General features: G+C 29.5%; 5 protein-coding genes across 5 annotated transcripts, besides 10 other annotated features; 4 read left to right on the top strand and 1 right to left on the bottom strand.

Annotated features, from left to right (window-relative positions):
* Nucleotides 1–1,405: 1,405 nt before the first annotated feature.
* TA03595 (uncharacterized protein) lies at nt 1,406–1,930 on the top strand (the record flags this gene model as incomplete). The annotated part of the gene is made up of 1 exon (XM_949701.1): nt 1,406–1,930. The coding sequence occupies one exon, from the start codon at nt 1,406–1,408 to the stop codon at nt 1,928–1,930; it is 525 nt and encodes a 174-aa protein (XP_954794.1).
* Nucleotides 1,931–2,668: 738 nt separating this feature from the next.
* Nucleotides 2,669–2,719: a sequence feature (Signal peptide predicted for TA03540 by SignalP 2.0 HMM (Signal peptide probability 1.000, signal anchor probability 0.000) with cleavage site probability 0.953 between residues 17 and 18).
* TA03540 (uncharacterized protein) lies at nt 2,669–3,259 on the top strand (the record flags this gene model as incomplete). The annotated part of the gene is made up of 1 exon (XM_949700.1): nt 2,669–3,259. One exon carries the CDS (start codon nt 2,669–2,671, stop codon nt 3,257–3,259), a length of 591 nt encoding a protein of 196 aa, XP_954793.1.
* A 35-nt stretch (nt 3,260–3,294) lies between these two features.
* On the bottom strand, nt 3,295–6,438 carry TA03435 (uncharacterized protein; the record flags this gene model as incomplete). Its single annotated transcript, XM_949699.1, has 4 exons — nt 3,295–3,344; nt 3,714–5,447; nt 5,758–6,036; nt 6,207–6,438. The coding sequence occupies 4 exons, from the start codon at nt 6,436–6,438 to the stop codon at nt 3,295–3,297; spliced, it is 2,295 nt and encodes a 764-aa protein (XP_954792.1).
* Nucleotides 3,874–3,942: a sequence feature (9 probable transmembrane helices predicted for TA03435 by TMHMM2.0 at aa 7-29, 96-118, 194-216, 399-418, 438-460, 480-502, 507-529, 539-561 and 673-695).
* Nucleotides 4,276–4,344: a sequence feature (9 probable transmembrane helices predicted for TA03435 by TMHMM2.0 at aa 7-29, 96-118, 194-216, 399-418, 438-460, 480-502, 507-529, 539-561 and 673-695).
* Nucleotides 4,372–4,440: a sequence feature (9 probable transmembrane helices predicted for TA03435 by TMHMM2.0 at aa 7-29, 96-118, 194-216, 399-418, 438-460, 480-502, 507-529, 539-561 and 673-695).
* Nucleotides 4,453–4,521: a sequence feature (9 probable transmembrane helices predicted for TA03435 by TMHMM2.0 at aa 7-29, 96-118, 194-216, 399-418, 438-460, 480-502, 507-529, 539-561 and 673-695).
* Nucleotides 4,579–4,647: a sequence feature (9 probable transmembrane helices predicted for TA03435 by TMHMM2.0 at aa 7-29, 96-118, 194-216, 399-418, 438-460, 480-502, 507-529, 539-561 and 673-695).
* Nucleotides 4,705–4,764: a sequence feature (9 probable transmembrane helices predicted for TA03435 by TMHMM2.0 at aa 7-29, 96-118, 194-216, 399-418, 438-460, 480-502, 507-529, 539-561 and 673-695).
* Nucleotides 5,311–5,379: a sequence feature (9 probable transmembrane helices predicted for TA03435 by TMHMM2.0 at aa 7-29, 96-118, 194-216, 399-418, 438-460, 480-502, 507-529, 539-561 and 673-695).
* Nucleotides 5,915–5,983: a sequence feature (9 probable transmembrane helices predicted for TA03435 by TMHMM2.0 at aa 7-29, 96-118, 194-216, 399-418, 438-460, 480-502, 507-529, 539-561 and 673-695).
* Nucleotides 6,352–6,420: a sequence feature (9 probable transmembrane helices predicted for TA03435 by TMHMM2.0 at aa 7-29, 96-118, 194-216, 399-418, 438-460, 480-502, 507-529, 539-561 and 673-695).
* Nucleotides 6,439–7,387: 949 nt separating the features above from the next.
* TA03430 (Fumarate hydratase class I, putative) lies at nt 7,388–10,580 on the top strand (the record flags this gene model as incomplete). Its single annotated transcript, XM_949698.1, has 8 exons — nt 7,388–8,043; nt 8,207–8,372; nt 8,577–8,676; nt 8,775–8,908; nt 8,938–9,040; nt 9,491–9,652; nt 9,732–9,926; nt 10,228–10,580. The coding sequence occupies 8 exons, from the start codon at nt 7,388–7,390 to the stop codon at nt 10,578–10,580; spliced, it is 1,869 nt and encodes a 622-aa protein (XP_954791.1).
* A 206-nt stretch (nt 10,581–10,786) lies between these two features.
* TA03375 (spliceosome-associated factor, putative) lies at nt 10,787–13,408 on the top strand (the record flags this gene model as incomplete). Its single annotated transcript, XM_949697.1, has 5 exons — nt 10,787–11,033; nt 11,073–11,371; nt 11,617–12,510; nt 12,569–12,716; nt 12,858–13,408. The coding sequence occupies 5 exons, from the start codon at nt 10,787–10,789 to the stop codon at nt 13,406–13,408; spliced, it is 2,139 nt and encodes a 712-aa protein (XP_954790.1).
* Between the last annotated feature and the right edge of the window lie 29 nt (nt 13,409–13,437).

Raw genomic sequence — 13,437 nt, 5'->3', positions numbered from 1 at the left:
ACCCCCTCCGGGGGTACTGCTAGACCAAGCACCGTAACTGAATAAATATTTAGAGTAAAGTATCATTATTAGAATTTTTAACAATATGGTTAAAACATGTTAATTTTACTATAAATAAATTAAGATCTAAAACTTATATGATGACTATTCAAAGGTATTACATACCATCTATACTTATACTATACTATAATTAACTACTACTTATTAACTACTCTTAACTACTTAAGGAATACTATAATTAACTACTTAAGGAATACTATAATTAACTACTTAAGGAATACTATAATTAACTACTTAACGAATACTATAATTAACTACTTAACGAATACTATAATTAACTACTTAAGGAATACTATAATTATACTATAGTAACAACTTTATTGTATGGTATAGGAGACATTTATTATTAAGACATGCATTTGAATTTGATATTTTACCAAAAAAATTTCTAACACCAAAAAATAAAAAATTACTCGATGATATTTGCAATAAAAATTATGTAAAATTTTCTCATACACAAATTAATTAAATATATAAATTCTATAATTAAATTCATTAGATAAAATTTGTATAAATTTGGTGTAAATAATGTTTTAGATAATATGTAAAGAAGATTATATACCAGAAAGTTCAACATTTCATTTAGAAGTTTGTTCATGTTTAAGAGCACTTGGAGTTATACATCAACGTGAAATTAATATTATACCATTTGTTATGGATATTGTAATATCACCAAATGTATCTCAAAAAAAAATTACTACTGAGTTATTCTATCTAAAATTTGTTTTATCTCAAATTTATCTTAATTTTATTTAATTATTAATTTTATTTAATTATTAATTGAATTTGTTAGAATATTGAAGATGTAAAAACAAGTATAATAACAGAAGCAGAAAGATCAACAGATATAGCAAGATGTGGTTATATATATGATGATATAGAAACATTTCCACTTAAATATAATCGAAACTCACCAAATCATAGAAAAAGAAAACAAGAAATTTATACTCATTTCAATTAATATTTTTCATATCAAAATAATTTCATAATTTCAAATTATCAAATTATTTTTAATAAATTAATATTATTAAATTAATATTATTTAATATTTTGATTGATGTATATATAATTTTATCCCATTTTCCACTTTCCAATAAATTTTTAAAATTTTTTTAAATTCAATTGTAAAATTATTTATTTAATGTGAAATTATTAATTTAATTGTAAAATTATTTATTTAGTGTAAAAATTGATTAATTTAATGTAAATATAGAAATAATGAAATAATCTATAAATTTATTTTTATTTGTTAAATTATTGAAATTATTCATTTTTTTATATATAAATTTGTTTATTGAAATGTAAAATTTGTTTATATAATTTTATATATTGAAAAAAAATTAAGATGGATGATATGGCTGAATATCGTAGACGCCATAGAGAAGCGTATTTAAAAAGAGTTGGATTAGATACTCAACAATCTTCTGATAAATCATCTTCATCCAAACAAAATATTAATAATATAATTAATTATACACATGATAATATAAAAAATACAACAAATAACAAAAATAATATAAATATATATGATACCTATGATACAGATGAGGATAGACTAATGGGTAAGGATAGACTAATGGATAATGATAGAGTAATGGATAAAGATAGAGTAATGGATGATAGAGTAATGAATAATGATAGAGTAATGGGTAAGAGAGAAAGAGATGTAGAATTAATGGAAGATGAAGCATCATTAGAATTGGCAAAGAAATTACAGAGAGAATTTGATTCAATGGAAGAAGTAAGAAAACCAGATGATAGTTATAAAGAATGTTTATTATCTGGTCCATCAGATCCAATTAATGTTATCGATGAAAATGCTGATATGGACTTACAAAGAGCTATCGCAAAATCACTCATTGATATGTAATTATACATTAAACTTGCCTTAATAACTTTAATTTAGTATTGAAAGTTTATATTACTTGAATTTAATTTAGTACATCTAACATAATATAGTCCTACTAATACCATTGAAACCCTAAATTACGAGTATACACTTAGCTAGTTAGTAAAACCCTAAATTACGAGTATACACATAAACCCTGAAAACCCTAATATACCTCTAATAATCCTTATATACCTAGTCAGTAAAACCCTAGTTCACGAGTATACACTTACTAATATACATATGGGTATCTAAAGTATGTATAATACCCTTATATACGTATAATACTTGTATGTATATACACTAGTATATAGTAAATATACCCTAGTATATAGTAGCCTTAATACTCTTAGAATATCTACAGTAAATAACCGAGGTAAAGATTAAGCTCTATGGACTAAAATCAATTCTAATTGATGACTTTAGTCAACACCTGCTCCATTAAGACATGGTGATTTAGACCTGATACCATACACATTCTATCTAATATATACTATAGCTATTTATATATTTATATTAAGTCCAGATATTTGGTAAGTTCAATCTTACAGATTAGCTAAGCTCTATATCAGTTACCACATAAGATACTCTAGTTATTGCTAGTGGGGAATGAATATGAATATGACGTACCCCATGGGTAAATGGATATGAGCTAGACTCTATCACTAGAAACACTTTGTTACTAGAGCTAAAAACTTAAGACAACTAGTTAAGTCAGAGATGAAGTTTGTGATATTAGCTTTACTTGCTTTGGCATCTGGTCTTCATGCCGCAGAATTGGACTTAAAGCCATTGAAGTTTGTCCTTTTTGGAAAGCATGGTGAAGGAGATAAAGTCACTTTTACTGCTGGTACATGCCCACTCACTCTTCCCGACACTGTATTCCTTCACAAGACCTTTAAGAAGGGAGACAATTTCTTCACATGGGTTAGACCAGTACACGGTAAGGTTCATAAATTAGTATGCGGTTCCGTTGGTGTTTGGGAAGCTGCCGCTGGTGAAGTACTAGTTGACTTGCACTTTGTAGGTAAACCTGCTGGTGATAAGCTTCTTCACTTGGAACTTTTCCACCCAGCTGTTGGTTCACATCACCTATTCCTTAAATTCGCTGCCGGTGGTGCTCTTGAAGCTCATCTTGGTATGGCAGCCTTTGTAGTTGGTGTTCATGGATTGGTCGCTGATCTCCATAAACTTGAAGGTCTTCCCGCACATCCACTTGTCCATGCTTTGGCTGCTCATGCTGCACATCTTGCTCATGTTGCTGGTGCTGCTAAGGATGGTCTTAGTGTTGCTGGTGGTGTTGCCCTCTAATCTAATTAATTTAAGTTTTAATCAATCGTTTGGTATTAAACAAACGGGACTTTGTTTAATACTCTGTAACCAAATAAATTTAGTCCTAAACAATATATCCATACATATTACATAGAGTACATAGTACACTTAAGGCTACTAGAGTACCTAAATAGCCCTAATACCTCAGTATCTTAGAGTACCTACTAAATATACCCTAAGATACATCTCCCACTATATACCCCTAATACCCTAATATACTTGTATGTATATACACTAGTGTATACCACTATACATATACTACTACTCTACTACTACACATATACTAAATTACGAGTATACACTAAAACCCCTCAATACTTTATACATAGTACTATATATTATGTAATATACACTTGAACTATAATATATTAATTACTTATATTAAACATTAATAAGTATGTAGTAGATTATAGAAATGGATACATAATAGTACCGGGTGATGATAAAAGTCCTTGTGTATTAATATATTTATCAACTTCTGCAAGTGTAATACAATGTTCAGGACTATCTAAATCATCCCAATCATTTGTATCTAATTTCATAACTCTCATTACAATATAATTAACTTCATATTTCCTTAACATTAAGACACGTGCAGATTGTGACATTAGACAATAAATTAATGAAAATATTATATCGGAAATTAAAATTAATATGGAAATTTTAGAAGTTAAGTTACAACTACAAATTATTTTAAATGGTATTGAAACTATAATTTCAGACCATTGTGAATGGAATAATTTATCATGCCATTTCAACATTAATATTATATCATCATTACATATTTTACTATTCAACATTATTCCACCAATTGATCTCTTTAATATTTTATATAATAAAATACTTTTATAATCCAAACTTTCAATAGAATTATTAACCGAACTATTAACCGAATTTTCAACAGAATTTTCAACAGAATTACGTTTAACCGAACTATTAACCGAATTATTTACGGAATTAAATTTATTATTTTTAACGGAATTATTAATAGTTTGGAAAAAAATAATGAAAAAATCAAAAATTATAATCAATGGTTTAATTATTAGAATTAATAATATATACAAATGTTTATAGAGTTTATAAGTTTCTAATAATAATTTAAATGAATATAGACAAGTTGAAAATGTTAATAGGCTGACAATTTCTCTAAATAATAAAAATGCTGAATCAAAGATTCCACAAGTTTTTATTGAGAAAATAAATGTAACAATTGGAAATATTAATGTTATTTCAATTAAAATCTTCTCAAAGTTGGATGAATTTACTAGAATTTCTCTAGGAGAACGTATATTCTGTGTTAAATATAACAAAACTATAATGAACCTAGGTATGATATTGGAGAATACTACAATAATACAACTCCAAATATGTTTTACAGTGATGAATTTAGGGAAATTCGTGACTTCAGCCCTTTGTTTAGGAAACAAAAATAAAACCCAATGATGTAATATTAATGTAAAAGGATATGATCTCATCGGTATCAATTTACTTCTACTCATCATCTTCACCATATTTAATCTATCCTTTTTATCAAATAATCGAGTTTTACCATTTGGTAATCCTGTTCTATCATTAAATAATCTAGTTTTAAGACCAAACAATCCGGTTCTTCCATTGAGTAACCCGGGTTTACCACTGAGCAACCCAGATTTCCCGTTAGGTAACCCAGGTTTACCATTGAGTAATCTACTATTATTTAAGAAATTGAAAGGTGTTGGATCAGATTTAATTTGATCTCTTTTAATAAGAGTTTTCTGTTTTAAAATAGGTGTAAGAACTGATTTATGTATTTTTTTCTCAGTCTTGTCATATTTCTTGAGTAAATCTATTGGATCATCATCTTGGAAATTATTTAACAAAGTATGATGTGTAATGGAATTATTAATAGAATTAGAAGTTTGTGTGAATAAAAGATGTTCATAACCTTTAGTAGTATCACGTTCAGCAAGTTGACTCATATTAAGACGATAAGGTCTTAAGAATAGGAACATAAAATTTTTATACAATAATAATGAAAATACATTATATTTGATGAGAATATATAAACGATACATGAGAAATGGAATATCAATCAAGAAAAAACCAATTATAAATGTAAATTTCGCCATTGTAAACATATCCACCGAATTTATCTCCTCAACACTTTTCAATACATATTCCACATTTTCTAATTATTATATTAATATCTTTAACTTTACTTAAGTATCTAAGGGTATTTAAGGCTAATTAAGGGTTATTTAGGTATTTAAGGCTAATTAAGGGTTATTTAAGGTCATCAGGCTATTTAGGGGTATTTAGGTATTTAAGGCTAATTAAGGGTTATTTAAGGTCATCAGGCTATTTAGGGGTATTTAAGGTCTACATATGCTTATTAGGGCTATTTAAGCCTATTAAGCCTATTTTAGGCTACATTAGGCTACATTAGTAGTTAAGGCTATTTAAGAGGTATATTAGGGGTATATTAGGGGTTGGATTACCATTTTTATCCCAAGTATTTTTTAATTGTTTATTAGTAACAATTGTATCAATAGTATTATTTTTCTTGGTAAAGTGTTGTAATAGTTTAATAAAGAAATGTAATGTTTGATTAAAGAGATTTGATTTGATTTTATGTTCAGCTTTATAATCACCATCAACTGCTGGAATTACAAGTCCAAATAAGAAAACAGTTACTAATACAAAAATTATAAATACAACAAATAAACGAATATTCATTAATAATGAATCACCAACACTCATTTCAACTTTATAATACTCTAAAATCATATATTAAATGTAACTCCGTTACGGTGCTTGCTCAAACAGTACCGTAACACTATAACTAAATACTCCAGTAAGAGGTATAACTAAGTAATACTAAGGGTATAACTAAGAGTAGATAACTAGTACCCCCGTAGGGGATGTACAAGCACCGTAACGGGGATACTTAAAAGATGTGAAAACATAAGAATAAGATCCCATAAATCAATAGTAGTAGAAAGTCCAAGATCAGAATGTAAAAGTTCATCAACAGTAACAAAATTCCGATCCTGAAATAAAGAACTTTTCGAAGCAGTATTAAACAATGAATACATTATCGGTGTTACATATAAACCAAAAAATGATAATAACATATCTAAAAAAATTATATACACATTTAAATTTTTAATTAATACCATAACTCCCAGTAACTAACTAGACCCTGGAAAGGGAGCTAAATAACACTTTTACTACTACCGGAAAGGGAGCTAATTCTACAGCCATAGAGTGTACTCCTCCAAAGGGAGCTAAATAACTGTATAGCTAAGATATTAATTAGAAGCTCCCTTTCGGGCCTATATAGCTTAGGTAACCCCTTCGGGGGTGTTGGTATTGGAGTCCGGTGGACCTGACACCGTTACGGAAGATACCATTTGAAGTATTTTTAAGACCATCAATAATATTTAAAGATTGATGAGAATTATCTAAAAAAGCAAGAAGAATCATTTTAGTAACAATAGTAACAGAATACATACACCAAACAATAGAATAACGAACAGATGATACAAATGATCTTACAACTATACCAAATAATAAATATAATACTAAAACATTATTAATAATATAATTAATAATAATTATTATAATAATTAATATGTGTATAAAAATGTGTATGAATAAAAAATTACCTAAAGGAATATCAAGAATAAGTGTATAGAGAACATGTTTAACATTTTTTAAATAGTAGAGAGAATAATAGAGAATAAACTGTTGGAAACAAAACAACAGTAAAATCCCAGAAACAAATACAAAATTCGTTCTAAAACTTTTAAAATTCAACATTTCAATTTTTATTATTCCAAATTAATTTTTATTATCCAAAACTTAATTTATATTCTCATTATAATTGAATACGCAAATTATATTTATTCTTCCAAGTGTTCTGTATTGTATAGTTTATGAAATTAACTAAAAAATATTTTTGCGATTATATATTAAAATAACAAATAATAAATTAAAATTAACAAATACTAATTAAAATAATGGAAATGTGTATAGATTTCTGGAAATGTGTAGAAATACAACACCACAGTCAAAATTGTTCCAACCCATTCATTAGAATTCTAAATTATGCTAATTTTCTGAATTATGACAATTTTTATGAATTTTGTTAAAAATATAAATTCTTGTCTTTATAGAAATTTAATTAAAAATATGTTCCAAAACCCTTGTCAAAATTGTAAATGCAATTCCTCAAACTCATCCTTAATTTGTTCTAATTTTACTACGAATCGTTATTTTAGTAATACATTAGTCGAGTATAATAATAAGTTTGTGGAACTTTTCCCTAAAAACTCTGAAAATGATACTGTAAAATTCAAGCGACTGGATGATTTGAGTAAATTATTAAGGCTAAATGAGTCAAATTTAGTAAAATCCGATGGTACAAATTTAAAGTTTTTAAATGTTCCACCTGAAGTTTTGACTCAATTAACTTCTCTTGCCTTTACAGAAATTATGCATTTCTTAAGAACTGAACATTTGGCACAACTCAGGAAAGTATTTGATGATCCAGAATCAAGTGATAATGATCGATTTGTATCAATGCAATTACTTAAAAATGCTTGTATATCTGCTGGAAAGTATTTTTTTCTACTCATATTATTGTATAGAGTATTGCCTGGATGTCAAGATACTGGTACTGCAATTGTTATTGGGAAACGTGGTAACAATATTTTTAGTGAAAATGATACCAATTCTATTACTAAAGGAATATATAACTGTTATATAAATAAAAATTTTAGGTAATACACAGTCATTCACAGTTGATTGATCAATTATTGACAATTAGTTATGTATATTGACAGTTGATTGATCAATTATTGACAATTAGTTATGTATATTGACAGTTGATGGACTTAATTATTGACAATTAACTATGGTTAATGTAATTAATAATTGGAATAGATATAGTCAAATGTCAGCATTAAATATGTATGAAGAAGTGAATACAAGATGTAATTTACCAGCTCAAGTAGAACTTTATTCACAAGATGGAATAGATTATGAATTTTTATTTATAGCTAAAGGTGGTGGTTCTGCTAATAAAACTTTTTTATATCAACAAACTAAAGTATAATTTACCCCCAAACTAATTCTAATTAACTTGTTAACTTATTCAATCAGTTCATTAAGTTAATTAAGTTCAGTAGTTAATTGGTTCATTGAGTTAATTAATTTCAGTAGTTAATTGGTTCACTAGTTAATTGGTTCACTAGTTAATTGGTTCACTAGTTAATTGGTTCACTAGTTAATTTGGTTAATTTGATTAATTTAGTCAATATTAAATGAAAAGATGTTAATTGAATTTTTAATGGAACAAATAAAAACTATTGGTACATCAGCTTGTCCACCATATCATTTAGCAATTGTAATAGGTAACTTTAGAATTATTCCATTCATAAATTGTTTATCTAAATATTGTTTGACAAGTGGTATAATTAATTTTGACAAGTGGTATAATGAATTGTATTAGGTGGTTTATCAGCTGAAATGACATTAAAAACAGTAAAACTTGCTAGTTGTAAATATTTGGATAATTTACCAACTGAAGGAAATTTATTTGGTAATGCATTTAGAGACTTGGATTTCGAACAAACGATTTTACAAGTTTCTTTAAATTATTATATTTTTATTAGAAAACAAGAGAAATTGGGATAGGTGCTCAATTTGGTGGTAAATATTTTTGTCATGATGTTAGAATTATACGTTTACCAAGACATGGGGCCTCTTGTCCAATAGGTACTGCGTTACGGTGTCTGGTCCACGGTGACTTGTACACCACCAATCACCACTAGCCCCTAAAGGGCTTGCTCATCCCCTGAAAGGGGTTCCCTTAGCTATATAGTCCCAAAGGGGATTAGCTATATACCCCTTAAGGGGTTCCTTAGTTATCCTAGTTATATATAGTAGTTGGTTAGTTATATAGGACCCCCTCCGGGGGTACCACTTGACCAAGCTCCGTAACGGAGTCTAGTTCAACAGTAGTTATATACTCAAGTATAGTTATAGCCTTAGTGATTAGTTATTAGGATATTTAAGCCTTAGATACCTAATACCCTTAAGTACCTACTGTGCCCTAGACACCTAAGTAGCTACTACTTAATACCCTTAGTTATATACTCCTAGTTATATACTATACTTAGTGATTTAATTTAATTATATACCCCTGGTATATTGATATGTATATAGGAATTGGAGTATCTTGTTCAGCGGATAGACAAGTTTTGGCTAAGATAAATCCTACCGGAGGTTTATTAATTATATTTCAATATTTTTTAGTATATTTAGAAGAATTAGAACATGATCCAGCACAATTCCTACCAACAATAGGACATGTACCAAATACTAAAGGTAAAAATATTCTAATAAATAATAACATTTCTTAATTTTATTAGAGTTAATTAATTTTATTAGATAAATTTTTTTTTAGAGATAAATATTGATTTAACAATTGGTATGGAAAAGGTATTGGAACAAGTTCGTAAATTTCCAGTCAAGACGAGATTATTATTAAATGGACCATTAATTGTTGCTCGTGATATTGCTCATGCTATGATTGTTGAACAATTTGATAAAACTGGACAATTACCAAATTATATTAAAGATTTTCCAATATATTATGCGGGTACTGCGTTACGGTGTGAGGTCCACGGCAACCAATACCACCAGCCCCGTAAGGGGCTCCTAATTATATAGCTATACACTTTTAGTATTTAGTTAGCTCCCTTTCCAGTAGTACACTCCATAGCTGTAAAATTAGCTCCCTTTCCAGTAGTACACTCCATAGCTGTAAAATTAGCTCCCTTTCCCGGGGTTACACAGCTATTTACTACTAGTTACACAGTTACAGTAGTTAGTTATACCCCTTACGGTACTGCTTGACCAAGCTCCGTAACGTAACACTGTAACGAAGTTAAATTTTGTAGGACCTGCAAAAAGACCTGATGGATATGTAAGTGGATCATTTGGTCCAACAACTGCTGGTCGAATGGATAGTTATGCATCGAAGTTGATGGAACATGGAGCGTCTCTGATAACGTTGGCAAAAGGGAACCGATCACGTTCATTTGTAAACGCATGTAAAAAGTTTGGAGGAGTTTATTTGGGATCTGTTGGAGGACCGGCAGCACTTATCGCAGAAGATTGTATAGAGTCAGTGGAAGTTGTTGACTTTCCACAATTAGGAATGGAAGCAGTACATAAAATATTAGTCAAAAATTTCCCAGCATTTGTAGTAGTCGATTCTAAAGGAAATGATTTTTATTCACAATGGTCATAATTTAATAATAATTTAATAATTAAATAATTGTAGTAGTTAGAATAGAAAATGTGTTTAATCATGATGATAAATATAAATGAATCTATCAAATATTTATGAGTATATTAAGAAAAAATCTGAAATACTATATTAATGTGTTATGGGTAATGTGATTGGAAAAAACTTTCCCCATTCTATGAAATTAATTAAATAAAGAAATAAATATAATGAAGTTTATTCTTGAATTGATAAGATCAGATCATGAGGAACTTGAACATCTGGAGAAGGTTGTGAGTATTTTACTTAATGATAGGAAAAAGGCCACAGGACCTAAACTTGTAACAATTGAACTCGCAATTGATTCCCTAGTTAAAGAATCACAAAATATCGCAAAACAATGTATAGAATTTTATAAAGATGCTGATGGGCTTAGAAAAAAAGAAATTAAATACCTGGCAGGTTTGTTCATATTTGGTTAATTATAATAAAATGACTTGTTGAAAAATATATTAGGACAAGATGAAGATGATAAGGATGAATCAAAAGTATGGTCGAATTATTACGCTACAATCAAGAACGTGAAGGATTTCTATAAGCAAAATAGTCGTTATAACAAAACTGTTGAGAATCGGAATGTACAGGAAACTGTTAAAAGAACACTCAACGGTATAAATCTCGACTCCATTTTCAGTCCCGATGAGAACTACGGACTCTGCCTTAACCTACAAGACCATTATCATACTTTTATTAATTTACAACCTTTAAGGAATTTTAGAATTAATACTCATAGACAAAAAGAGGTATCCGTAACGGTGCTACGTTACGGTGCTTGCTCCAGCAGCTCCAATACTACTACTTAGTTACCCCTGAAAGGGGCTCTCTTAATCCCCAAAGGGGTTCCCTAATCCCCGAAGGGGCCTTCTATAGTTATTTACTAGTAGTTATTTAACCCCTAACAGGGGAACTTAGTTCTATACAGTACTTAGTTATCCTCTACTGTAGTATTAAATATTCTACCTTAGAATCCCAAGTATAACTATTTAATATTTGTGGATAGGTGTTGAGACTTCGTAACTTGGGATTAACAGATGAAAATATGCTGGAATCGCACATGACTCCGTTTTCCGAAATGGATTACGTGGCATATATTAATTCGTTCGACCAGTTCCACCTGATCCCACGTTACTGTAAATATAGAAACGCGCCGTACGTAGGATACTTGACAGCGCTGTCAGAGTATTTAGAGGACTTCTTCAAGCGTCAGAACCCATTAAGCAACCACGAATTACTTAAGAAGCAAATGGAAGAATCATTTGAGTCGGCATGGAATGGTGGGAATCTTCAGTACTGGAGAGACCCGACGGAATTGCTACCACTGTATCTGGCACCAGTAGACAAATTATTCGGCTCCGAAGGTTTACTAAACTCTTTTAAAAACGGGAAAAAATACAAGTCAATAATGGAAATGTATAGCGGGAAAAGTAGTGATGAGTTGGAGTTGTTGTCATTTGAGAGTAGAAATCATGACAAGATGATCGCCTTTAAGGAGTTTATAATACAATCGTACCGTGACGTTCTGGCATCAACAATCCAGAAAACTGTTGAATTTGTACAAAAACGTGAGTCGAGGACTGTTAAGGAGTTGGAAAACTCGCAAACCTTGGCACAAGAGATATTAGACGCTCTGGAAACTAACGTGGTTGAATCTGATAGTGAAGTGGAAGAGGATGAAAAGCCAGTGTATAACCCATTAAATCTACCACTGGGATGGGATGGAAAACCAATACCATTTTGGCTGTATAAATTACACGGACTTGGGCAAGAATTCAAGTGTGAAATCTGCGGTGGATCGTCATATTGGGGACGCAAAGCATTTGAGAATCATTTCCAAGAATTCAGACATTCGTTCGGAATGAAAGTTCTAGGCATTCCAAATACTCCACATTTCAAAGTAACTACATTAGAATTATAGTAATTTTACACCTAATTCTTCAATAATTGTGATTTAGGAAATAACGAATATACAAGAGGCGTTAGATTTATACAAGAAGTTGAATAATGAGGCGGCGGAGAAGACGTTTAAAATATTCTCAGAGGCTGAATGTGAAGATAATGAGGGTAATCTGGTCACACTAGAAGATTACGGAAGATTAAAACGTCAAGGACTTATCTAATCCCGATTTTTTAAAACATTAATTTAATTTATAAAAAAATTAATACACCTTAGTTTAAATGGAATCTAGTAGAAATAAGTCATTTAATGGTATTAGGGAATTATCTTGTCAAATTATTGTATAGGAGAGAGTGGAACTGAGTATGAATGGGAACAGTCATTTGATGATTTAATTCTCTACGTCAAAGTCGACCCAAAGACTAACAAAAATGATATTTCCGTACAATTTAATACAAATTCTATCAATATTCAAATTCTCAACTTCCAATACACAAATACACAAATTAATAATATAAATACACAATTTAATAATATAAATACAGAAATTAATAATATAAATAAAGAAATTAATAATTTTAGTGTAAAAAAATGTGTTAAAGAGAATTATGAAGAGAATGTGAAGAAATTGTATGGAGAATTGTATTCACTAATAGTAGTAAATGAGTCATTTTGGATATTAGGAGATTCTGAGTTGGAAGTCCACTTATCGAAAGCTAAACCAGGAGAGGTTTGGCAGAGTTTGATTAAAGGCGACGAGGCTTTATCAGATTTCGCACACAGAGATGAAAAGAAACGCCTACTGCTCGAAAGGTTCCAAAAAGAACACCCAAGATTCGATTTCAGTGACGCTCAGTTAAATGGAAACGTACCAGAACCAAGAACATTCATGAGATGATCAAATAATTTATACCCATCCACTATATA

Source organism: Theileria annulata, chromosome 3 (assembly GCF_000003225.4).
Source record: "Theileria annulata chromosome 3, complete sequence, *** SEQUENCING IN PROGRESS ***".
NCBI classification, from domain to species: Eukaryota; Apicomplexa; class Aconoidasida; order Piroplasmida; family Theileriidae; genus Theileria; species Theileria annulata.
The sequence above is the reverse complement of the archived record's forward strand: the minus strand, read 5'-3'. Positions and strand labels throughout refer to the sequence as shown.